Genomic DNA, 26,365 nt, shown 5'->3' with positions numbered 1-26,365 from the left:
GTTGCAAATGGAAGGCTCTTACAAATGTGTTTTGAGGGGCACGCTCAAACAATACCATCTTGACCATATTCCCGGTGACTGTTTTAATCACAGGCAAATGAGTTGGATTCTTTTCTCCCTGTAATCTCGATTCTCAGAATGAATCAGCAAGCTAATGAGACCTGACGCAGACTTAATGGTTTTAGTCATTAGACGGCACATATCCTACCATCTGATTTTTTCTTTTTTTTTTTTTTTTTTACTCAATGAATGAAGAACAGATTTAATCATTTTCATCCATGGTGATCTGAAAGGACGGCAAGGCATTGAAAAAGAATACTCAAATTATAAAATACGGTTTCATTTTATGCAAATAACTGCGTCAGGGCACTCGGGGTTCTCACTGAGTATTTGTTTTAACAGGATGAAATTAGTAACAGAATGTGAGTTTGCTTCCCCTCATTTTCAATCTGTCATTTAGACATGGAGAGCATGGCACCCTGTCACATTTCAGCTCCGATCTGTGGTGCATGTCAAGGTCGGTCACATGCATCATTGGAGACTTAGTTGTGAATCAGTTTAATGGAGTGAAGATAACAAGATCAGCCCACGCATCCTTTTGACTGACTGGCCCAGTGGGACAGGATATTTAAAAAAAAAAAAAAAAAGTATGGTGCAGGTAACATAACCACTGTAAATGTCACAGTTGCTATGCAATATATGAAAATAGTTCATGTTCAGTAAATTATTTTGAAGGCGTCGCGAGTGATTTTTCCATTCACCTTCAACAGCAGGGAATCTTAGTCGCCGATCACAGTGTGTACCACTTCGGACTTAAGTATGAAGTAATCCATAAATGAAAATGTCACTGGCCATATAGATAAGCCTTTCATGCATACGCTTACCCTTTGCTGCTTTACTGTCAACACATTTGCAGCCCTTAGACTACAATTTCAGGATACAACAGCTTCACTCATGTAGATAACATCAAAAATAAAAATGAAAATACATCACTGACATACATACAGCATGTATAGTAAACCATTTAATTAGGAACATTCAGCAATTTCAATGAGTGCCCTACAATGGGTAAACTGTCATTTAGCATAGAAAGCACCAGATGCTATGAATATTTATGAATAAAGCATTTCTATGAAGTTCAACAGATAAACGCTGACGTGCAGATGGCATTTAACAAGGTCAAATTTAAATGAGTGTCAAAATTGCCTAAGGAGTGCGACAGCGACACTCAACAACCCTTCAAATGGAAAATGTCATTCATAACACACACGGGAAAAAAATATCCTGCTAATCACTCGCCTATATAGCCTCTAAGCCGCCCACGTTAGAAAAAGGGAGAATGAACAAGATAAAAATCATATACATACATTGCTTTGATTTCCGGGGGCCACACTATATTGAAGAGAATAATTTTCCTATCTAAAAGGTGAACTCATTTGCATTGAATTATTTCACCATCCTCTGACCTACATTGCAAAGAAACAAATAGACATTTCCGTTACGTGTTTATCTTTGCTCAGTCAACATAAAAGACTTTTTTAAACCAGTAGATTCTAATCACTGGCACATACTCAAATGTTTTTGTGCAACAGGGCCTTCATGTGGATGGATAAGCGGCAGAAAAAAATGGCTGGATGGATTTGCTGTGAACATATTCAGCGCTGTATTTGCATTGTATTATTTTGTATGAATTGTACACATTCATATTGATTGACACTTGTGATTCTATGTAACGCACACACACACACAAACACACAAAGTGGCATTTGACAAAGCAAAGCCTCGCTCGCACATTTGTCGCCGCGTAAACATGGAAGATAAGCACTTGTGCATGCCATTTTCACACGCAGCCTTCATGGTTAGCAGAGGATTATGTGCATGTGATCAACCTACATTTCAAACAATCATCAGGCTGCTGTTGCTTCTAAATCCATGCCATTCAAATCGGGCTCCAAGCCTGGAGCTCGACTTCCATAAACATTGCAGTTGCAAATTGGTTGTGATTGATGACTCCATCAGGAAAAATAAAAATACGAAATACAAATCAGGAAACGCTAAACCTGTTAATGTTAACTAAAAATTTGAAATAAAATGTCACATGATGACACACACACTTATTATACTCCAAAAAAGAAGTTTAGAAGGAACATCTGGTGCAAGTAAATATGACCGAATACTGTTTATCAAAATGAAATTATCTGAGAGAGATGGCTAAAATGTTATCTTAAAAATAAAAAAAAACCAGAACTCAGCCATTTATCATAAAATGTGCCTAGACTATCAGTGATACGATTACAATTTCCTGTGGAGCACCCAGTTTGCATTTGTGGCCACAATTCAGTCAAAAATGAATGCATGCGCACACATTTGTCTCTACATTAAATGTCAATTCCACTTAGCCTGCAGAAATGTAGGCATGACCAAGCAATTATTCAATCCATCAGAAAGTGAAAGGCCAATAGCCATCACGCAAGGTGGACATTGCTTGGAACTCCGTGTCATCCAAGCCATAATCATTGGTCAACAAAAACATCACAATAAAGAGTAACATGTAAATAAGATACTTTTATTCTTTATACTTCTTAATTTTTGTAGTGTTTATTGTTGGGATTTCTTTTCCTTCATACTTATTTGCACTGGAAAGGGAGAAGCTCTTCAATTTCGTTAAACAATTGCTCTGTAAAATGACAATAAAGGCCATTCTATTCTATTCTATTCTATTCTATTCTATTCTATTCTATATAAATCATGCACAGATGAGGAATCCAGATCCACCAGATCCTTGCCACGCTTTAGCTTTAGCCACAGGTGCTGCCACTGACAGGTAGAAAAGCACAACTGGTTGAATAGAAGCACCTGTGTCGAAAGCCAAACTGTGGCAGGAATTTAAAATAATTATTATTATTATTTAAGTTTTAAAATGTAATTTTCTTTTACTCTCTGGGCCCGGATTCCTCATCTGTGATTGAAATCACAGTTCTTAACAACTAAAAATATACAACGTTAAGAAGAGGATAAATGCTTACAATCTATAGTGAAGAAAAACTAACTCCGAGGTATATTTTGTGCCAAAATGAAAGGAGAAAGATAATGGAGACACACTTAAGTGACTTCGTGCCCGCTCGCCCCAAAAAATAATTGTTTATGAACAGCCATTGTGTTACATAGTTGTATGTACTTTTTTTTTTTTTTTACATCTTCACCAAAACACGCTAACCCCAAATATTTAGACGTAGCATTAAATGTACAATGCAAAATATTTTCGGCATCAATCAATAGATAGTGGATTTCCGGACAAAGCTCCATTTGACAGTAAATATACGCGCACGCGCACATATACACACATTTCTTTTCAAATGAATCCCCGTGCAACTTTTTCAAATTATTTGTATTTTGAAAGGTTGAACTATTGAATTAGCGAGGCTTTTTTGGAAACAACAAATGGTTATGCAATTTACTAAGCGGACACAAAGCGAGTCTTGCTTACCTCAGTTGAGCCTCCTCCACACGTGGGGACAAAGGGAATCCCGGTGCTTTGACGATTTGTTTTTTGTTTGTTTTTTACACGGTGAGGAGCATCTTAGTTACCGTAGCATTGACGTCTTTCCCCCCTTGCAATATTCGATGATTGTGCCATCCTCTTTGTACTTGACAGCTTGCTACCTCAGCAGCGGGCTGGCTGGCTGATCCGTGCGCTTCGATCCACTTCTTCTGGGCTTCGCTGCCACTTATTATATAAACAGCAATATTCCACAAAAGAGTGTGAACGACAAATCGTGAACCCCAGTTGAAAGTTGTCCCGTGCAAACACGGAGCTCCATCAGCGTGAGTTCGGGGGTCGGTGTTTCCCCTCGGTCCTGTATCCGCCCCCCTCCTTCTCTCTCTCTCTCCTCCGCTGCGTGGACCAATTGAGAGACTTGAAGAAGCACGGCTCAGGTTGGTGGGACAACGACATGTGTCAGTCAGCTGAAGGATGACAACACTCTGTTCCTACGAGAGCCTGTTTTGCATGCAACACACCCGCTTCAAATAATCACCAAGCTCATCAGCAAGCGATCGTGATCATTTCAGGTGTGTTGCATGGAAAACAGGCGGGGCATTTCCATATATGGCTCCCGTAGGACTTGATAGAAAACTGAAGGAGTAAATGGAATGATGAAAAATTGGCCCATAACAAAGATGCTTCAAAGGCAGGCTTTGTAATTGTGGGACCATACAGAAACTGCAATGATGTCAAAAGTTTCTTGTTCACCTGCCGGATGATCCCAAACACCTGTGGCAAAAGACAAACTGTGGCAGCATGTTCCATTTTTGGACCTGGATTTGTGTCATACTGAAGTAATATTCGGAATTAGCAGAAGATAGTAAAACAAATGTTGTGGCGGAGGTAAACAACATAAAGGCTTAAATGACAGAAACGTGCCGCTTTGCTTTCATTCAAGGAAAGGCTATTGTCATGGTGATGAGGAGGGAGATGAGCCAAAGTGCCCGCTGATTGCGCTAGATTTGGAGAGAAAAGGAACATCAACAATCACATCTGATGGCAGGCAGGCAGGCAGGTCAGGCAGGCACTCAACGTTTGATTACATACATATATATCCTCCACAATACAATGTTTTCCATTGTCAAATGACTGCTTGTCTATTTTCTCCAGCTTGTAAACATCTGAGATGACATACTATTAGAACAGCAGAAGTGTTGCTGTGGTGAGGCAGATGAGGAAGATTAGGATGGCCATCTGTTGATAAACAGCTCCGATCAGGCCAGCCGGACGGCCGGCAGCTGACGCATCTCCGCCAAAATATTTGGGATTTACGTGTCTCGATGGGGAAAGATAAACCGGCAAATCAGAGCTCAGTGGAAAAATACCTCATTTAGTGTCATCAATGTGAAAGAGCAAAGAGAGTTGAGCAGTATTCGGGCGGGAGGAGACGATTAGAGATAGCAAGACCTGCCTGCCTGCCTGCTTGCTTGCTTGCTTGCTCGCTGATGTCAGGGGAAATAGCAGAAAGACGGACCACGCTGCTTGAATGAATAAATCACTGATGATGAATTCATATTTGGGTGGATTGGGCGATTTGCATTTCCAAAGCAGCAAATCATTAGTGTGATTAGAGTCTTCCCGTAAATGAATATTTAATAACACAAAGGTAATTTGAGTGAATCAGTCATTTTAGAAGTGTGCACCACACTGGTGGCCCTTCACATTAATTAGTACCCCAGAGGTAGGCAATGTTAAGAAAAGGTCGGTGACCCTTGGTATAAAGAGACTATTTTAAAAAAGGGGGAAAAAAAGAAAATAAACAGCGACCTCTCGTGGGCACTGTTGGTAGTGCAGTAACGCTGAGAAATGTGGCTCAGAAGAAATCCAGTAAATGACAAGAGGAAACCTGAATTGAGCATTGCAAAAAATAATATTGTATTTTGTAACTATAAATTTAATTTGGAACTATAATTTGTCTATTTTAATTGACTTATAAGAACACTTTATATTTTTGAATTTTAGTTCCTCGCAGTTAAAGTTACTGAGATTACTCAAAACATGGATTCATTTTTAATGTTCACTTGAAAACCCACAGTATTTTTCAATAGTATGCAAAAAAATATATGCTCTGTCACATCAAGGTACATTTTTTAATATAATCATAATAATTGTGAATGATATAACATGGGTATTTTTTATCACAAATTTCCTGCATCAATGACTACAGCAAACTACTTCATGACTTGAGGGAACACTAGAAGTTATTTGTGAAGACATTTTGCTAGCACCTCTGCTGAAAAACGGGATGGTGGGCTTGCAAGTGTGGCGTCTTTGAGGCACCATAGTGCATGTGCTTCAAAATGCACAAGCTTCAAACTCAAGTCATTACATTCTATTAGTTCACCACTAGATGGCGACAAGAAAATACACATTGTCCCTTTAAATAAAGTTGATTTGATGTGTTGTGAAGATCAGACCACTAAAATAACAAATAGTTCAAATAAATAAAATAAAACAACTCACCAACTACAGTTGAGTATTTATCTGGAACGTTTCATCTGATTAAAAAAGAAAAAAAAACATGCCGGTGGGTTATGAGCTCAAGTACAGGTCAAACAATCCAGTCACTGCATGTTGTTGCGTCAATGTTACCTTATCAAAGATATACAAAGAGAAAAGCATCACGTGGGCAGCAGTCTTGAATTAAAAAAACAAAACAAAGATTCTCCTGTGGTGTTCAACAAAACCAAGCAATTATAGGAGCTAAATTCTCCAAGTCCGCTCAACAGGATACAACAGTAACAGCGAGATGGAAAAGACGCCCAGGAACGAAGAAGCGAGGTCCACTTGTTTGTCAATGGCAGGTAACCGAGGAAGTACGTCTTTATAAAGCGCCATCAATGCGTCGACACAAACACCTTCAAGTTCATCTTCTAGGCTAACACCTACAACTGTGGCCTTCACATGGACAGCTTTATCCGCACATCTAACAATGACAACGTATATATTAATTCAAAGGGATGGACACGTGAATGTTTTTGCAAATCAACGTTTTGCTAGCTGAACATTCTGGTCGAGACAAAATAAGATTTGGGGGGTGCAGGGGGACGGATGAAGAAGCGACTATTTGGTTTCGCAGGATAAAGACACGACGCTCAAAACCAAGTTAACTCTGTAACCCTTTCTTGGGGGCCACAGCCAAAATGAGCCAAGTCACAACCCTGCAAGGAAGAAAGGAAGGATACCCAGGCGGTAGGTACATTCGCTTGTTATTCGAAACTCCAAAGTAGAGGCTCCGATATCCGTGCAAATGTTAGCAGTCCAAAACAGAAATCAAGTTTGAGGTGAACGCTTCCGTCCTTGATTTACACGTTGGATGACGCAAACATGTCGCCAGAGTCCTGCATAATATATGCACTTTAAAATGTTTAAAATGGCCATTGGTTTTGGTCAGAGCGGGTAGGAGTCCAAGAGAGAGAGATCCTGTCCTCGAGAGTTGCAGGTTTCGATCAACTGGCCATGTTAAATGCAAAAAAAAGGAAAGGCAACGTGAAACATACGAGTCCAGCATCAGTAGGAAGCCACGTCAGTAGTTCTTTCCGAGTCGTACCGGAGAAATCCGCAGACGGCCCAGTCGCTTGTTAACGCCGTGTAACAGATGCTCCGATCCGTCCGGGAAGCACGGCGGACTTGTGTACGGAAATAGGCGAGTGATCGCACTTTTAAGAGTTGAGGTGTCTGTCGCACAGCTCCTTATAGATTCGTTTGCGGATGCGAGGCATGTCGTCTTGACTGAACAACAGAGGCTTCTTCAGCGAGAGACAGCGGCAGTACTGGCGGAAGCACAAAGACAAAGACACGTGAGAACCTGAGCTGGCTCGGATGGCAAACGTTCCTTCTTCATATGTCATTCTGCCAAGACGGAAAACAGACCAGGCTACGGAACGACAATGAAACATGCATGTGATGAGACACACATTTAAATGGAAAGGGAAGAAGTCCTTACCTCAAGGACAAAAACGCCACAGTCGCTGTCATTTTTCTGCTGAGGAATCCCCTGAGGAGTCAACAAGTCGAGCTCAATAACAGATCCTTCATTTCTATTCCTATTCATTTCAAATGAAGTCAAAGATATAACAGGCAGGAGTATTTCAAGCCTCGTAGATTACAATTTCACATTTCTTAACTGCTTACCTTGATGATCGCAATCTTCCAACCTTTCAGGAATTCCGTCTTTTTCTTCTCTTGAGCTTCGGACTGAAGGTACTTCATAATGTTCTAATAGAGGAACAACGACATTTTCTCTTAAAGCGATGTGATAATGCACAGCTGAGCAAAAGAAACACAATATTCATCGGAATAGATGCCGAGCTCAAATGTTCAACATCACAAACTCAAGAATGGGCGTCGCTTCAGAAACAACATTGACGACAAATCATCTGGTGTCATTAGCGGCGTTTGGCATCAAATGGTATCAACACAACACTCACGTCCGCAGTGTGTCGGAAGACAATGCCTTGGCTGTCAAAGTAATTGATGGTTTTAGTTGCCATGGTCACGCTGACCAGAGACCAGTGGATTTCTAAGTGGATGGGAATGAGCAGTAGCCATTTGGAGAATAAATCCACCTGAAAGGAAAAAAACAAACATTTATACACTGCTGCATTTTCTTGACAGTGTTAGCACGAAAGTAAAATGTTAGCAAAACAGAAAGGTGCTCTATTTGCTGAGCTGCAATATGATGATTGAAAGTCTAATGGTGTCCTTACCTTTTTGGTCCATCTCTTTACACCATCGTAGCCTTTGGCATCTAACTGCTTGTGGAAGAAACTGTTGAAAAAATGGACCTAGAAAGTAGAAATGCAAAAAATAAAAATGATTTCGTTGATCTAAAAGCATCATTCAGATTCTACTATGCTCTGACTTCCGAGTATCATTTACATTGTGCTGGGCAGCTTCCATAATTAGGTCTCCGTACGTGTTGATAATCTGATGAAACAAAGAGAAGCAGTGTCAAAGATGATTTAAGTGTCTCTACGGAGCTGCTCAAATAAATGACAAAATGTTCTATTTTGTGAGCGGTCATTGAACACATCTCAAGTTTACTGACAAATGTGTGAGTAAAGTGGAGTGGTGTGTGTGACTGTGACTAATGGAAAAGTGCCACTCGTCGGCCTAATAATAGTCATTGCTCTTTTGTGGCTGCTGCGCACAGTTTTAGGGCAATGGAATAAAATGGCTTGGATAAAAAGTCAACAACGTAATGAATCGATTCTCTTTCTATCAAATTTTTTGATTTCCCCTCACCTGGTCATTGATCCAGTTCTGGTCCTCCAGCGTTCCAAGATCTTCCAGACTCAACGTATGCTTGTTATAGATAACCATGAAGCCGGCAACAGGTGCAGAGGCTAGCGCCGCCTTATAGCGCGCCATTTCCCGTTGGATGTTCAGACCCCTAAAACAAAAATATGTCACACTAGCACAAGATTGCATTCAAAAGTTGAAAGCTAAAAGAGCATTCTGCGTGCACTAACAGTTTTCGGAAGTCGCCACAGTCGCCGTTTGTCTTCAGGTATTCCAGGACATCAGTCTCGCTGAGGGGAATGAAACTGCCGTATTTGATGTAGAAGCCCTCCAAAAAGTCTAAAGCCAAGATTAGAGGTTTTTCATGATGGAAGCAGATTCAATTCAATACTTACGACTCACATGTACGTGCAATTTGATGAAAATTTGATTTCTATCATGTTAAATAATGTGAAGACTACCGTTTATGTTCCAAAACATCAAGCTTACCATGGACTAGAATAACAAGTCTCTCTAGGCTATCACTTGGCGTGTCTCCATCCATCTCTTGCACGTCTGTTTCTTCTGACAGGTTCTTCTCCCACGTTGCGGGGTGACAGTACAAACGGTGGTCTATCAGCGCGTAGCTGTGCTGCGTGCTGCATACGCTGATAGGATCATGGTTTGAAGTAGAAAGCGCACTTGGATTTGCACAGTCCGTTTCCATGGGCGTGGCGCCGGGATCGCGCTCGGCAGGTGAACTTTCGTTTCCGTTGGACAAAAGAGGTGAGAGGCAAAGAGATGACGAGTCCGTTCTGTTCTGCTCCAGTTCGACGTGCATCTCTGAGTCGTGGTTCTGAGGACTTGCTGGCCTTGAAGGTGAAGCTGAGCCTCCGGATGAGCAAAGCGTCCCATTTCCTGTTTGTGTCTCCCTTTTGGATTCTGTTTCAGACAAAGTCAATGAATCTCCGTTTCCAACCTGCGATGTATCTGATGTACTGTTGACGTGAGACTCTGAATCTGACAGGGTTTGGGCATTTTCAGAATTGTCATTTTCTTCACCTTGTTCAATTCCAATGAAAGTTCCCTCTTTTGGCGCTGGCACGCTCATTTGTGGCAAACTCGTCTGGCCGTTGTCCAAGACTTTCCCATCGAGTAGCGAGATACAGACACGTGAAGGAACAGTTGAGCCTGGCTGGGTATTTGATATTTTCATACCTTCATGCATGTCATTTTGATCCTCACCATCCTCCAACACGTCCCCTGTCAGGTCAAAGTCTATAATTCTCATAATATTGTCCCCACTTTTGGGTTGCGGGGTGTCGTAGATGTTCCTTCCGGAGCCCCTTCCTCTGCCTCGTCCCCTCCCTCCCCTCCCTTTCCCTCGACCTGAGGTTGTGACATCATGTCCCCTTTTGTTGGGGCCGCAACAGTCACAGGTCTTGGGAGTCCGCTTTCTGCCTGATGTCCGGCCATTAATTGTACTATGGGCGCGGGTTGCTGGGTGTGAAGAGGACCAGTCCGATGCCGGACTTGAGTTACCTTGAAGTGCTGTTTTAGGGGTTAGAACTAGTGAACCGGCTTCCGCAAGATTCTGAGTCGTGGGCTGGGGGATATTTGGAATGGAGGTAACATTTGAGTCAAGTGCTTTAGCTTGGATATGAGATGGGTCCTTGTCAGAAGTTTCTATGAGAGGCAGCACTGGAAGAGGTGCTGCTTGGTCAGGAGGTGCTGCCTCTGTTATATTAGGTGTAAGAGATGTTTTCATTGGGGAAGCAGAGTTGCTGTGAACCATGACGTACTCCTTTGGTCATTTAACCCCATCCCAGAGACGTCAAACTCTGATCTCTTCTCCCATATTGCTCTTTTTATCCATGTGGTGAGGTGAGGAATATTCTTGCTCTCTCTTTTAAACTGGACCCAAAACAAAAATAATAGTTTTCCCTCTGGATATTCCCAGACAATGTTACAGGTGGTAGCAGAACACAAATTGGTGGTATGGAGTGTGGCTCAGTTGCAGTTCTATATCATACTTTGGATCAGGATTACTCCACAAGTGACTCCTAATGAGGAACAAAAACAAGAGTTTCAAGTGTGAAATACAGAAAGAAACATCAGCATACAGCACAGAATGCATATTTTACAAAGTATATTTTCTCTGGAAAATATGATTTACTAATATGGTGTACTTGTGACATTTTTACATTTCTGTGGTTATGCAGCAAACTTACATGACCACTAATCATGAACTAAATCCAATCAAGTTATTTGCATTCCTGCATGCTTGTGAAAAGTATTGTATTTTGTTTAGTGACACAGTTGCTATTTGGTGAACAATTGTAGGTGAGTGTTGCAAAATAAACTGAATTTTACCAGATTACACTTACCTTCACGCAGAACAGCTTTTGATAGACTCAAAAACATTGTCATCATTAAATCGAGTTTATTGGATCATTTGCAAACAGTGCAATGATTCCCCGTTATAGCGTCTGCTAATGTAAAACCAATGGTCAAATCATTCAGCCAAACTAAAAATATCACATAAGCGGTTATGATATATCCATCTATATATATTTTAGCATTCACACCTCTGGATGCATGTGCTAGTAAGCTATTTTTGTGGACTTGTAAAGTTGGTCGCCATCCTGAAGCTAACGGCGTTAGCTAGAGCCAGCCAAAACAGAGGCGAGGCGACGGTGGACAAAGAGAAAGTTTTGAGTGGATACTTTCGATTCTTACTGTGCATATTGTCAAAGGTTGAGACAACGCATACATGAAACAATCATATCATTTACCTTGTCGTTGGGATGCAAGAGTTTTGTATCATATAGTGAGGATACGAGCATCAAATTGACGGCGCACATCGATGACGTCACGGTCACGATGTCAGTTCCCTTCGGCTCTTTCCGGAGACACACGAGCGAAGGGCCGATCTATAGTCATATCTCTCTCGCTCTCGATAGAAATCCACAATAACATAACATAGCACACATAAAGACCATTAACACAACGCATTGGTTACTTTCAATTTAATTACAAATATAAAGAAATAAAAACAATAAATACAACTGTCAGCTGAAGAACAGAAGGAATTATGCACAAAATTAACATCAGTAAAATAAAATTTCAATCATAAACATAGAAAACAAGGCAACATGAAGGATTTTTCAACATAAATTCTGTTTCTTCCACAAGTACAGCAAAAACAGTGTGGAAAAGTCATGATGCTTATTATTGCTGGAAGAGACCCAAAATATATAAAACACAAATATTCATACACATTCCAGGGCAAAGGTTTAAAAATAAAAACACCTGAAATACAGACTATTTGCGATTACACATAAAAGACAGTGTTGCAGTCCCACTGCGATAAACACAATCCATAGCTATACATTTCGTACTTGAGGTCAGTGCTAGAACATTTTCTAACTGGGATGTCTACATCATAAAAATACCACTGTCCAATACCACTTTACGGATGTCATCTGGTTTCAGTGACGAAGAGTGCCTTCTTAAATTGAATATTTAGTGTACAGCTTTAGTCCACCAATGTATGTATGTAGACTGTGTATCTTTTAATTTTATAGTGAAAAGTATGGTATTGGGGAAAGTAATCAAGACAAGAGGGAAAACCTTTATCTGCGACTCTCACTACTTAAATAAAAACCAGTTGTTGTTTTTTAAAAGTTGGTTTTGAAGAACATGTTGCACAAAAGTGGTGCAGCAGAGTTCTGTAGCACTTGAACCTGAAAGGGAAAAATTAGAGGGTTAAGAATTGATGCACGTTTTTAAACACATCAGCATGAAAAGAAAAGAAAAGAAATAGTACCTCACAGTGCAGGAGTGTGAAAAGTCTTGGAGACTGCAGTTCCATTGCTGCCTGCGGCTGTTAAAACTTGAAGTTGTACCTGGTAAAGGCTGTCATTCTGAAGGCCCTGAACTATCACCGCCCGCTGAGACTGAGAGTTAAGAAACATTTTCAGCAATGGAAATGATGACTCATGAGTGGCTGCTTAAAATAATAAACAGCACGTGGACTTCTGTCTCACCGGTGCAATTGTCTGTGTCTGAGAGATAAGCGTGTCCTCGTGACCTTCTGCTCCCAAGGTGACACCTGACTGCAGGGTCCAAGTGAATTGGAAGCCATGAATCTCTGCCAGGTCCAGTGCATGTTGAGAGACCCTCCAGCGAAACATGGCCAGCAGTGTACCGTTGGCTTGCTGAAAATCTGCCGTCAGGCGCTCTGGGCGCAGTACCACCTTTCTGCCTGCTAGACGGCGCTCTGACCAAAAGAATATGGGAGATTTTGTTTCAAAATCGACTTGGTATTTGTTTTCATGCTGTGCAATAGAACAATTACAACATTCAAATGTGTATTATGAAAACAATCATTTTGAGTATGGTCCGTATACCTTCATTGTTGCAGGCCAAGGCTTTGCCTCCTTTGACCCTGACGGATGAGCAAGTTGGGGTGGTAACCCAGGCAACGGCTTCTGACTCAGGATCACTTTTCATCGCCACAGCTAGCCAGTACTTACATGCAAACAGTAAGCCCGTAATGGTGTAATGGGTACCCTGCAGGGTGAAAATACGGCCAGAGTTGTGAGGTAAGCCATGATTTATTGAAGTGACATATTGCTGTTGTTTTTTCCCCTTTTGGAAACTTTTAGAAAATGTATTTCATAATGCAATAAAGATCACTTTCAACAATGTGAACTTGGCAGTTAAGTATATTGGCACTATTAAAGAATGAAAGATGTCTAATAAAGATTGAAAGATGCACTGAACAAAAGAAATCACTTTCAAAGAGCATCATTTTCATATAAAAATGCTGCAAGTGTATATTTTTAGCGAGCATGGATTTTTCAGTTATTGGTCAAGACACACTTCAATAGAAGCTAAGAAATCTGAGACAGAGATGATGACAAAAGTAAAGTGATGATGGCCAAGAGACATGCTTACACTAACACAGTAGATGGGGGCATTCCAATGGTTGAGTTATGGTTTTGAAACCCAAGCTCCCTGAGTCACATATGTAACAGCAAAACTGACACATCATTAATCAAGCATGAGAATGTACCTGCACGCTCGCTGTGCCCTGACTTCCTGTAACGTTAGCGCTGCAAGTATGCGGGCGCCACCGCAAAACGTATGGACCAGGGTGACCATTCCTGGCTGCAATACAAAAAAACAAAAGCAACATGTCAAAATCCTGTTATTCTACATTCGTTTTGATGACAGTCCAAAGTGAGATGTTATTCATTTTATAAATCTCCTCTTACTATCCAGCTGCCAAAATCTACAGGGCAGATGAGCGTGGAGAGCCTCCCTTGGGTTTTGTCTCTCATGCTACATTTGGTTCTGTTCTAGATGATATCAGAAGAGGAAGCCTGCATGAACAACTCAGGGCTAAAAATCCCTGCCCTGCTATCATCCTTTCAATACAATAAGGGGCACGTTTCATTTTTAGCCAAAGCTCTTTTAAAAAAAATACATGGAAGAATTAGTCATAGTAAAGTTAAATATTTGTGTCATAAAAAAGGTGTGACCCTTTTTATCTTCTATGAATCCCTTCTATTTGCACCACAGTAGAGGGACATGATCATTCCACCATTGTGACGTCCTTAGCAGTTGTGTGTTTCTTGATCAACCCACCATGCTTGGACCTCTTCCAGAACACCTTGACCCGTAGCTGACCGCCGCGGTAATGGGGGGCAGCAACCTCCAGGCGAAGGTCACTAGGGACGACGGGGTCAAGAGGGGATTCGGGGTGAGGAAGAGAAGACAAATGGGGGAGCTCAGGGGAGGATGGGGAAGAGGATGACGGGGATGATGAGGAAGACGCCGAGGGGAGCTCATTGGAGAAGGCTTCTCCTTTCGTAGACTCTAATGGCGAGGAGGTGGAGGGGGGAGATGTTTTTAAAATATAACAAATGAAATGGAAAAATCAGATAACAAAGGGTGTTGTATATAATTGACCTTTACTAGGGACTGTAGTAAAGGCAATGTGAGCTCTTGGGCTCTTGAGTCTCTTCTGAGCCCAGTAGGCCACTGACTGTACAGACAGGAAGTAGGAAGTATCTGGGTGAAAGCCCTGGAGCCACAGCTCACACTGCACCTAAAACACAACACAAAAATGGAATTTTCACCATTAGGTGGGTTGCAATGTTTTTGCAGGTTCCTGACGGGTCCTATCCAAAAAATACGCCAATGCTCTGTGGCTTGAAAAACCACCATCACCACCACAGTCATTGCTAATGTTATATTCATCATTCTTTATATTCTTCGATCCTCTTCTCTTCACACAGTGATGATGTGTTTGCTCTCCTCTCATTTGATTGACAGGCAAGACCTGTTCTGCATTAGACCACTATTTGATTGACAGCTCATTACTAACTCTTAGTCAATCAAGTCTGTCTGCCCGTGTGGACCCGAACCAGCCACAACAAAGAGATGCTTGGATGATAACATGTTAGTGCCTATGAGTGTGTGTACAAGACAAAATATCACAGACCTGAGTTAAAAGCAGTTCTTTGGTGACTGGCAGAGAAAATGAGCTTCAAGTATTTCTAGTGCAACCAAGATTGAAAAAACATATGGCCGTGCGTGCGTGCGTGTGTGTATGTGACATTCAAAAAGAAAAGCTTGGATTTCTTTTTTTAGCGATGGGTGTCAGATGATATATGAAAGAAACCAATATATATTCATAAGTACTAATTCCAGTTTTCATGTTTGATGAAGCGTCCTTCCATTTCCTTTTAAACGGCAATTTTAATGCCGCATATCCCGCAAGGTCTCTTAAAAAATAACCTCATCATCTTTAGTGATGGCCACTATATTAACTTTTGTGCTGTTCTTGCTGCTTGCAACCTGTTGTGATGCTCCTGTCTTTTCGTGTGCCTAGTAAGTTGATGCAGCTGCAAGTAAAAAAAAAAAAAAATACTTGTTAAGAGGCCTCATTTAAATTCCAGGCCTCCCAGCCAAGCAGAACACAGGACCTGACTAAAGATAAAAGGCTCCAAAGGGCCCAGTCTGGGATCGCCATCACTACTTAGGATGGCTAAAACCATATGAGCAAACTTACATTCAAAAGGCTTCATGTTATGCCCTTCATTTTTATATTTTTCAAGATCATAGATTAAGTCAAAGGCCCTGATACACTTTGCTAACTTACCATCAAACGATATAGAACGGAAAAGGCTAAGTTAAACAGAAAATGGCTTCCAAGTTTTAATAGTGTTTTCATTTGAATTGTTTCCATATGAAATAAGTCAATTCATTAGTTCCAGGCTCAAAAGGTCACAATTATAAAACTTTGATTGTAACTACACAGTTCATGTAGAATTGAAAAGAATATTTGCTTACCCCTTGAGTCATTCTGCTGTTGCTTCTTTTTTTACTCTCCTTGATAAAGTGGCTGCTCGTTTTGTGATGTAATTCCTGTGTGTGTTTTTGTCTCCTATGTCGAGACGTCCAGGTGATTCTGTAGTTGCGGACTGGCAAGTCTCCATCCTCAGGGGGGTCCCAGTGTATTAAGGCGGCCACGGTGATCCCGCTTCCCCCTGACCTATGGAGACCAGGTCAACATGTCAAAACACGGCAAACATAAAAGTCAAGCAACTTCAAGGTACCTTTGGAACCTTATAATGACCTTTCGGTCAGTGCAGCAAAAAAGATTCACAATCTGTATTTTTATTATTATTATTATTTGCTGGGTACCTTTCTGTCATCCCAACCAGAGTTTGGTTGCTCACTCGTATATTTACCGGAGCATGCGGAGGTGCCGGATCTGCAGCAAGAGACAAAGCGAGAACGACATTTTATTTAGGACTTTAGCCACATGGAATTGCTTTATCTTTAGCCACGCATGGTGCCAACCGGTTATCAAATATGTTTCAATTAAAAAATGCAATGAAATAAGAGCTCTCTAGACTTGAGCCTGATCAGGGTAAGCGCAAGGGGAAAAGGCTCATTTCCTCTTCATCTGATTGACGTCCATTCAGCCAATTGGATTAATAGCATCAAAGGTGAGCGAGCGTGACAAGAAGGTTTTCAGTAGCTACCGCAACGTAGACATCTACGTTTGCATCGAAGTACAAGTGGTGAGGTCGCTGATATTTGGACACAGAGCCTGTGTCTCGTTAGTCCCTCGCTGTATTTGATTACAACTACAAAAAGTATCTGATTAAAAGCACTTCCCCCCATGGCAGCGCTCCCACTGGCCAGAGACCACCGGATGGCCTTTCATGCACAGGCCAAAGTTTAATATTAGAATTGATGGGCTAGGTCATGTTTTTCCTTTTTCTCCAAGGCCTTTGTTTATTTTGTTGCTCATCAGCCAGATGGATTTGAGTATTTTGCAAGACATCAGGATGAGTTCTGAATTCCACATTCTCCTGTGATTACCAAAGAGAAGCGGCACTGTCGACCGGTGAGGTCACGCTAGAAAACACACGAGGAACCTGCTTGACATCTGCTAGCTTCCTGATTTCTAACCCCTGACCCCTCACCCCTGACTAATCAGTCCAGTGAAGTAGAAACACACCACTCTGACTGCTATCAGATGCTTTTTGGAATGTCGGTGTGTGTGTGTCTTTACCCTTTGACACAGAACCCAAATGAATTGCACTTTTGTTGATATTATGGTCAGGTGAGTAAAGCACAGCTCACTCCGTGAGTGTGCTCGCCTGACCTTTATTGGAGATGTGGTGCTTGCTCGGTGTGGTGAAGCCCCTGCTGCCTTGACTGTTGACTGCCGCCACTCTGAACTGATACCAACGCTGAGGTCTCAGATCTGACAGTAGCGCATCTTCACAAAGCGTCTAAAAAAAACAAAACCAAGACGCAGTTGAGTGAAAAAATATGCTCAAAATGATTCATGGTCCTTCGTTGTCAACACTTGATTCATCAAACCAAAGTGACGACTGTCTGTCATCACGTGTGGAATAAATTGGAAGTGTGTACTTTTAATGACAGTTGTGGCAGCAAATGGAGGCACTCATAATAAAAGTTTTAGAAAAAAACTTTTGTCAGAGGTTGTAAGGCTAACTTCTTTCAACAGCACATGCAAATGAAGTGCGAAAACCATCAAGTGTGGTATTTGTCATTTTCATCTGACAGTGCCGAATACGGGATGGAAATAATCATGGTGTTGCTAATGAAATAATAGATTACTCATCCATCCATATTTTACTATAAATTACTTGTGCTCATTCGGTAAACCTATTTTAAATGAGGTCAGATACAATCACCAATTATAAAAATGAGACAAACTACGGCACGGGGGCCATTTGTGGCCCACTATTGTAAATAAACATTCCTCTCACAAGTGCTGCCCTTTGTAAAATAAGATTAAAATTACGTGAAGACAGGCAATAGTAATTAAAATACACATCTGTGTCAAACTGCTACAGTTGTGTACAGTAGCTGGCTCAGCGACACAACAGCACACACGCAGACACGAGCCGTCATCTATTTAAGTCCATAATGAATGTTCAGTCATTCAGAGTCAGTCGCTGGAACCACTGTGGCTACCAGTGGTTCCTTTTTAAGCTCTGCTTATTTACCTAACCTCAAACAGCCTCCACGCACACTCACCCAAACGTTCATACCAGTGTGTCAGACTGGGCTGGGGAAAAGGTTTAGGCAGTCCACTGATGAGGTGGAAAGGCTCCATCATCTCCGCAGTGAATTATGAGGTATGAGATACGTTGCACGAGCTTTTGAGCTTGTTCAACTGTTAAATGGCAAAACCTGCGCCAGTATCAAATCCCCCAAGGCTGGCCTGGGATGAGAAAAAGATGCTTATTTACCATGGCAACTGTCATCCACGGGGACGCGTTATCTTCACTGGGGTGAATGCCCGTGTTCCAGCGTGACTGGAGGACATAAAGAACCGGCTCCACGCTGACGTTGAACTTGGATACCCACGTCACTTTGAGCCGACCCATCGGATCTTCCGCGAAGCTCATATCTCGGCGGGGTTTCAGAGGAACGCCTGCAGGTGGAAGAGAACACTTTTGTAATTATTCCTACATACATGGCACAACTGCTTTGCAATTCTGATTTTATATATTAACTTGATTTCTTTTTGGGATGTTTTTTTACCCATTGAAATTTGTGAATAATAAAACAGGAATGACTTTTAATCAACAAACATCATGAGGTCAGGGGTCACCTTTGTAAAGATTAGCTGGCGTTTGACACGTGTGTCCGCATCCATTGAAGCAACACTTCCTAGGGGACGGACAATGTCGGTCTAGCGAGCAGCTTTCCACGCAGGCTGCGGCAAAACCGGTGGCACGCTGTGGCGGAGGGCAGTCGCCCTGTCTGGATGACCTCAGAGAGGTCAGAAACTCGCTGCTGGTCATACACTCCGTCTGCTTCTGTTCAATGCACGAGAGACAGCAATGGGAAATTCATTCATTTGGAAATAAAACAAATGAAAATGAAAAAATAAAGAAATAAAATAGAAATTCAATCAAACAGTGCTGATATGTTGTAGTATTTTACCTCACATAACTTCAGAGAACGCATCTTGTTGGTGTCCCAAAGCTCTTTACATGGTTGAAGGCACTTGATGTGAAACACAAGCAAGAAGAAAATAAATGTCACTTTTTATTTGGATTTCTGAAATGATCACGTCCAACAAATGGCATTTCCATGAAACTTGAAAGGAGCGTTAGTAATGTGTGGGAAAGGGAATTAAAAAGTGCAAATGTTGCAGATGTGCAGATTTGGGAAGGAGAATATCATCAAATAAAATGTTGGTTCTCGGCCCTCGATGAACAAGAAGCGAGAGAGGATAAAGGAGATCGTATTTTTCAAGGGCTCAGACAACACACAGAAGGTTGACAGAACTGCTGAATGATGGCTCTTTGCAAATCACAACCAGACAGCATATAAAAACCGAGGTTTCGGCCCCAACCTCCAGCCCCCCCCCCCCCCCCCATCCCCTCTCCGTCTGTCTGTCCATCTCCCTCAGCTACCCACTGTTTCTGGCTTCAATTATTTCTTCCATCTTACTGATTTAAGGAGAACAAACAGAAGAAAAATCCATAAAAAGTCCAATTTAAACAACTAAACAGATACTTATAGATATAAATGGCATTTCCAACTACTTGAGCTGTTTTAAAAAAAATAAGTTGCACTATAATGTACATATGTGGGAAAAAACAAACTTGTATCTATCTATTAGAATTTTGAATTGTAGTAGTAATTAAATTATTTGATTTTTTTAAAATTCTAAATTAGATGATTGTAATTAAGTTGAGTTAAAACTAAAGAGCGTTGTTTTTGTCGCGCCCTAGGCTAAAATTCCAATTCCGTAAACCAGATACTGTATATGTAGGCTGTTGCTTTTGTAAGCATGTGTAAATTGCCAACGGAACGGGTGTCAAATAAAATCTTTTCTAAGGCGCCACAATGTGTTAGTGGACATCCCACAGCCTCACACCTGGTACCTATTCTTATTTTGCTATTGTAAGAAGGACGGAGATAAAATGGGAGTAGAACCCAAAAGAGGAATTTGCTGCTTAGTGAGTTTTCCATGGATTTGCTGGTGATGTGACACAAACCATATGTGTTGCTGCAACATCTGTCTGACGTGTGTCTTTGATATAGAAAGTTCATGTCATCAAAGAACAGATAAAACACGACAGTTTACCAATATCAGCTGTCTCCCGCTTGTTGGCTCAAATGGACTCCAGCCTTTGTAATATGAAGTATTTATGTTCCTAATGCCCTGCTATTTGTGCTATAGTGGAGATAAGATCTGCTACAAATGTCTCATAATGTGGCAATAATATATGAGGCTCCTCTGGGGCTACCTTCTCCAAGACTTTGTGGAAATGTTCCTCCAAAGGTTATTGCCAAAAGGCTTTATGAGAGCTTCAATAAAAAAAATGAATTGGATGAACCTGACAGTAACTTTACTATAATTAATTTTATACGCGTTAGGATGAAAATGACACTGTTGTGTTTACAGTGGTTTTCTGCCAACATAAGAAAATGGTCGAGAACTGATGACAAATTTAAAGTACTCCAAAAAAAGGGCATTTCCTCTTCTAAATGACCATGGCAACCAACAAGCAGTGCATGATTGTGTGCAGTTTTTGTCCATACTTGGTAACTAACTCTACCAATGAGGTGTGATTTGGCCCAGAAGACAAGATGTGAGAACATTTTGATCACACCTGACATTGGTTAATGCTCTTTTGTGTTCACAGAATAGTTTATGGCTGCATTTGAGTTAACATACAATGTGTGAGATTATGTGGTTCATAGAGACACAAAACCATTTTGACCTCCATATTCCTTTTGAAATTTACATATTGCTTTAGTGAATGATGCAAACGTGTAGCCAAGATGGAAAATGGCAAAAATGAAATATGTCTTCCAGCTGAGAAAAAAACTTGTAAAACTGAACATCCAGCACAGACACTGGAACTGTTGGAAAGGATGGTACTCTAATAAAGGTGGATGGAGTTTAGAATAATAATATTTATTAAAGTAGTCCAACATCATGATGAAACTATGCATTACAGTATTCACACATTTTCAAAACAGCTCAATAGTTGCTCAGACACCAAATAACAAGAGCAACAGAAATTCAAACAACATGACGTCAACTGAGGTGAATTCAGTTTTGCACTTCAACAGCATTGGTGTACTTACCTGTGCACAGCGCCTGTGGTTCTCACACCAAACCAGAACTTGGTCATTCTAGGGCAACAAGAAAGAGGTATTCAAATTTAGAAGGATGAATAAAGTCTCCATTTAGTCTTTACTTAACCATGTCTTTTTCTGTAGTAGCCACAAGGGGGAGACTCCAGTTGATAGAAAAAAACAAATTTCTTGTAGAAAAGGATAATAAAGTTTAATATAAAATACAGTTTGTCAAATTTGTTGAAAGAAGAAAAAAGTTCAAATGCAAGTCACGTTAGACTCCAAACCCAACAGTGATGTCGCATTTTTTTAAGTGCTATTCATATATATAGATACTATTTTGCAGACTCACATAATTTGTTGCCTATGAAATGCTTTGCTACCATCATTGTGTGAATTTGCCATTGAGCATCCAAACAACCCTATGACAGCACATAGTGTACCTGTCTGTTGCCTCAATAGTATTAGCCTGTCTGTCTGTCTGCCTGCCTGCCTGCCTGTCTGTGCGCTTATGTGCCGGAAAGCTAAGCCCTTTTAATGACGACTAAACCCTCTCCTAAGTGAGCTGCATTTAGCTTAAAACTCAACTCACCCATGTGCACACACTTTTCTTGGCCAGGTTCTCCTTTATTGTGAAGGGCTATGAGCTTCAAGTTGAATAAACTTTTAAGACTGAATGATAGTGGCGGTGTAAATACAACTGACTTCAACTCCCCTCACCTGCACTGACACAAATATTTCTTCTCCAGAACATGTCACTGTACTCCATCGGGATCGAGTTTATGATGGAACAAAACAACGGAGTGCTTTTAGTGCTTTTGGCTTGAGTTTCCAATTCTTTTCATTTTGCAGAATGCCATTGTAGTGCTGCCAGATGAACGTAGTCGACCTTGTATTAAGAAGCCTTTTAAACTCCACGCTGGAATTCTATCAATCAAATGCTCAGCGATGCTCAGTCAAGATGACTTGCGGTTCGACGACTGTCTCCTTATCTTTGGACTGATCTACTGTAATCTTTTTTTCCTGTTCCTGATCCAAATACAGTCAAGACTGTGGCCCGGTCCTGGTTGCTTTGTCAGTTAATTGCACTTCAATTTCATTTCAAATTGAAGCATAAACATTCACACATGGAGATATGCAATGTGTGATTTCAATCGTAAAGTTAAAGATTGATTTATACCACGACTACGACGTAGAATGCTAAGTCTACAGCGGAGTTAATCATAGATGTGCCATAACATAAGTACATGGCCACCCATAACTAGGGGAAAAACTGAGAATTGCTCACGTCATAGTGATCCAAAGAGGGGAAAAAACAAAGAAATCCCAGACTGACACCACAACACCAACACAAACAAACATATGAGGACGCTGGCTGCAATTATTCAGCAACCATCTTTGCCTTGTTGTCAAACTGTTGAATATAAAAGCAACTATATTAAATGTTGATTCGTGTTCTTATCAATCGTAGTAATCGTGCTGAAATGATTAATTTGTTCAATAATGTTCAAGAAGAATTTATGATTTCACAAGTGTCTAAACGGGTAACCCTTGTTAAGCTGTGGACACGCAACAAGACCGATATAAATCACACTTGAACCAGATGCATCAATAAAAAAAAAAAAGTGTTTGCCAGAGAAAAGGAAAGTAAGGGTGCATGTGGGTGTTGCGGTTACTCTTTGTGGTGAGCTGCAGTCAAAAGTCCATTTAACATGCGGCATTAACTCGGCTAATCAGTCACAGATGACCAGAGACAAAACAGTGTGTGAGCACCAATGCTTGTAAATGCATCATGACTAGCTTCCACTCACCAGTGCTTCCCAAAAATCACAATTCTGAGGTGGAACCTTTCCCGACAGAAGCCCCTAATTGTTCGTTACACGTTTTGAGTCAGGCCACATCCTGAAAAGCATCACAACAGTTGGAATTCTACTAGTTTGAAGTATTCGACTTTAGCATCACAAAGTTTCAGCCTATATGGATGAAAACGAATAGAGGAGCCACTCAAATTAAGATGAAAAATCCCAGAAGAAATTCTTAGTGCATCTCGATTTAGCGAGCCCTATTATAGTAACTGAATTCCAAATTGTACAACCGTCTTGGAATGTCTTATCTAGGTTTCAGGTGACAGTCACCCCCACATCAGCAAAAGATTTCTCAACCCTCTCGACCGATCGAATGACTGGAAAGTCTATGCAGGCTGCTCCTTGATTTAGGTAAATGAAAAAAGTCTTTGTATGATTTCAAAATCATCTTCTTTGCCGTGTGTGATACAGTAAACCTAACATTGTTGTCTGCTGTGTTTTCCCTGCAATGTATTTCGCAAGGTAGACCATCAATGATTTCAACAAACATTGTGTACATTTCCATTGTGACAAGCTGCGGTTATCATTGTTCGCATAATTGTTCACATTGTTCGCAATGTTCACATACGTAATTACAGCTACATTGTCTACTCATGCTCATGCAAGAACAAGTTTATTTTGGGCTTTGACTGTGGATTATGGTTTCAGTCATTCTTTGACAAAAGCCATGTGTATTTACGTGGACGAGCACCATTGCCAAACGATGGCATGTGATTCGAAATGTCTGTAGTCATGATACATCGTCCAAAAGAACGCATTAGCATTGGAAAAAAATGACACTAGTCAAGGGCCGCTGCACACAAACAATTATCAAATACGACTAAAAGTGTAGTTAACAGAAACAAATACAACAAATAGACACAACTTATTTTAAAGTAAATGTTGACTTCTTAGGGCACCTGTGGATGTTTACATGCATGAAATATTGTGCCAGGCTACCTCCAGCTCTTCCAGCAGGGAAGCGCAGCAAGCCAGAGGAAAGTACGACGCACTCACATTAATCAAACAACCCAGACCAGAAAGATACCAAATGTTAAATAAGTGATAAAGGAGTACAGATATTTTCTTGACATCCAAATGGATTTTAAGACAGCTAGCGCAAAAGACTGACAGAAAGACAAAAGCACCGCTCGTGGCTCCATTTCTCTCTCTCTCACTCCATCCTGTCTTCTCGCCTGACTAAGCCTGAATCGGTGCAACCTGACCTTACCGTTGGTTGTCTCTGGTCTTTTTTCAGAGCATGACTGCTTGGTCTGATTACCTACCGCAGACAAACTGCCACTCATGGACACACATAAATGAGACAGACGGTTCATTCACTTGTACGGGCTGCGGGCCTCGGCTCGGCCTATCCGGCCATCGAGGCTGTTTTGTGGAGTTATAGTTAAAAAGGAGTTTACATGAACGCAGCATTTGAATGTGCACAGACAAAAGAGCTAAAATGAAACGATGACAACATACTAGAAAATAAGTATTGGAAAATCCACAGAGGCGCCCGAAAGAGAGGTGGCGAGATTCACATTCTATTGGCTAGAGTCAAGCCGCACACACTTGAGCAAGCCACAAACACAGGGTTCACCGACATCAAGCCGGAGGAAGAATGCGAGCTTCAGTCAATGTGTGGTGACAGAGGAGAATGAGAAAAAGGACATTTTCTCCTGCTATTGTCAGACTTTCGAGTCATGTTATCAAAAGTCCTTTCAAATGTTATGATCGTGATTTCTTTCAGGGTGGGGACTGCACACATTGACAGATCATAACTTACACATGATCGAGTCATCGCCCTCAGATGGGGACTGTTGAATACAAGATATATTTAACAAGTTACTCAAAGGTCATATATCTTTGTAATTATAGTGACTATATCACGCTTGTTAACATGTAAAATATGGCTCAGCAGCATTTGGGGGATTTTGTGCATGACATGAGCATCACATTATTTCCATGGCAGAATATTTGAGGGCAGCGGATGGATACATGCAAGTCAAATGACAGAGGATAAATGCAGAGTATACAGAAAACGTGGCATGATTTCACACAGCGCTACACAGACTGTAAACAAAAGTTCTGGAAGCGTATTGTTAGCAGCACAAAGTGAGGAAATCCTGGTGGTGGTGAAAGCACATTATGGACAGGAGCTAAAAACAGCAAACAAACTCACACGGGCAGCGTTACTAGGCCGATTCTTGGTGGACATCATTGAGTCCCTTTCGCACACCTCCATATCAAAGACCCCAGTACACACACACACATACAAGCTTGCATACCCCAACACACACATCCACAACTTAGTTGGAGAGTCAACTCAGGGCCACGCTCATTAGCCACGACACAGGTGGTGAAAGTCAATTGTGAAGGGACGGGGGGTGCAGGCCAAAACATGCTTTTATACGTCAACATGTGCCCCCCACCCCACCATTAGAGCCATTTGGGCTGAACTTTGTGGTTAATGACTTTCCCACCCACTACACACATCATATGCACATGTTGAAGCTGTTAACAATAAGTGGCTTTTCAAACTCGGTCATGTCCTAATATTGCTGTTCATCTTGCGTTCCACACAATAAAGGATGCAATGCAGAAATTTGATATAGATGATTCATTTTGTCAGCTATAAAAAAATATATATATTTTTTTAAATACACCTCTACAAACTGCATGATCAACAACTGTATAAATGAAGCTTCATGCTTTGGACATGAATTGATGAGGGAATCAGATCGATCTACTGACCTGGAAGTGTCTGAAGGTAGCGGTAATCTGGGTCATATGCAAAGTGAGACACCTGGAGGTGCATCTGGCGCTATTCATCTTCTCCTCAACATCCTCGTGCTCCGTAGAAGTCCGGCGAGCGCGCGTCACAGCCAGGACCGCGCACAGGATCACCAAGACGACCCCACGAAGTGACATGACACCGACTGCAGATTGGAATGATTCAATTGGAAGTGGCAAGTCCGCTTGTCTAGATCTTCTTGTTGCCGTTATCTCTTTGGGTGTTTAATGCGCGCCAGTGCCAGCTCGCAGCGAGGGAGTGAAGCGGTTCCTCGTGGACACGCCCATCACGGAG

The 26,365-nt window shown here is 41.3% G+C and overlaps 3 protein-coding genes and 1 long non-coding RNA gene across 4 annotated transcripts in view; 1 reads left to right on the top strand and 3 right to left on the bottom strand.

Moving 5' to 3' along the window:
- The window catches only part of pde4ba (phosphodiesterase 4B, cAMP-specific a), a 50,996-nt gene extending 46,916 nt beyond the window's left edge, over positions 1 to 4,080 (bottom strand). The window contains exon 1 of the mRNA XM_088393616.1: positions 3,488 to 4,080. The gene's annotated coding sequence lies outside the window, so the exon portion shown is untranslated. The remainder of the gene's footprint in view (positions 1 to 3,487) is intronic.
- On the top strand, positions 3,549 to 6,018 carry LOC148389059 (uncharacterized). The gene is made up of 3 exons (XR_015862016.1): positions 3,549 to 3,936; positions 4,443 to 4,559; positions 4,655 to 6,018. It is a non-coding gene; the product is annotated as an uncharacterized LOC148389059 (long non-coding RNA).
- LOC148389058 (uncharacterized) lies at positions 5,616 to 11,686 on the bottom strand. Its single transcript, XM_088393620.1, has 10 exons — positions 11,563 to 11,686; positions 9,278 to 10,830; positions 9,019 to 9,127; positions 8,792 to 8,939; positions 8,426 to 8,473; positions 8,254 to 8,331; positions 7,975 to 8,112; positions 7,679 to 7,762; positions 7,491 to 7,541; positions 5,616 to 7,317 (listed from the first exon to the last, which is right to left on the bottom strand). Exons 2-10 carry the CDS (start codon positions 10,560 to 10,562, stop codon positions 7,207 to 7,209), a joined length of 2,052 nt encoding a protein of 683 aa, XP_088249746.1. The 5' UTR covers positions 10,563 to 10,830; positions 11,563 to 11,686; the 3' UTR covers positions 5,616 to 7,206.
- Positions 11,687 to 11,781: 95 nt separating this feature from the next.
- Positions 11,782 to 26,365, bottom strand: anos1b (anosmin 1b). The gene is made up of 15 exons (XM_088393994.1): positions 26,032 to 26,365; positions 21,443 to 21,490; positions 19,280 to 19,342; positions 18,945 to 19,152; positions 18,580 to 18,764; positions 17,460 to 17,589; positions 16,487 to 16,556; positions 16,133 to 16,334; positions 14,747 to 14,885; positions 14,423 to 14,653; positions 13,848 to 13,942; positions 13,180 to 13,342; positions 12,817 to 13,049; positions 12,597 to 12,726; positions 11,782 to 12,513 (listed from the first exon to the last, which is right to left on the bottom strand). The coding sequence occupies exons 1-14, from the start codon at positions 26,206 to 26,208 to the stop codon at positions 12,598 to 12,600; spliced, it is 2,073 nt and encodes a 690-aa protein (XP_088250120.1). The 5' UTR covers positions 26,209 to 26,365; the 3' UTR covers positions 11,782 to 12,513; position 12,597.

Source organism: Syngnathus floridae, chromosome 13 (assembly GCF_059516105.1).
Source record: "Syngnathus floridae isolate MCC-2025c chromosome 13, RoL_Sflo_1.0, whole genome shotgun sequence".
NCBI classification, from domain to species: domain Eukaryota; kingdom Metazoa; phylum Chordata; class Actinopteri; order Syngnathiformes; family Syngnathidae; genus Syngnathus; species Syngnathus floridae.
This window is presented reverse-complemented; position numbering and strand designations above follow the sequence as displayed.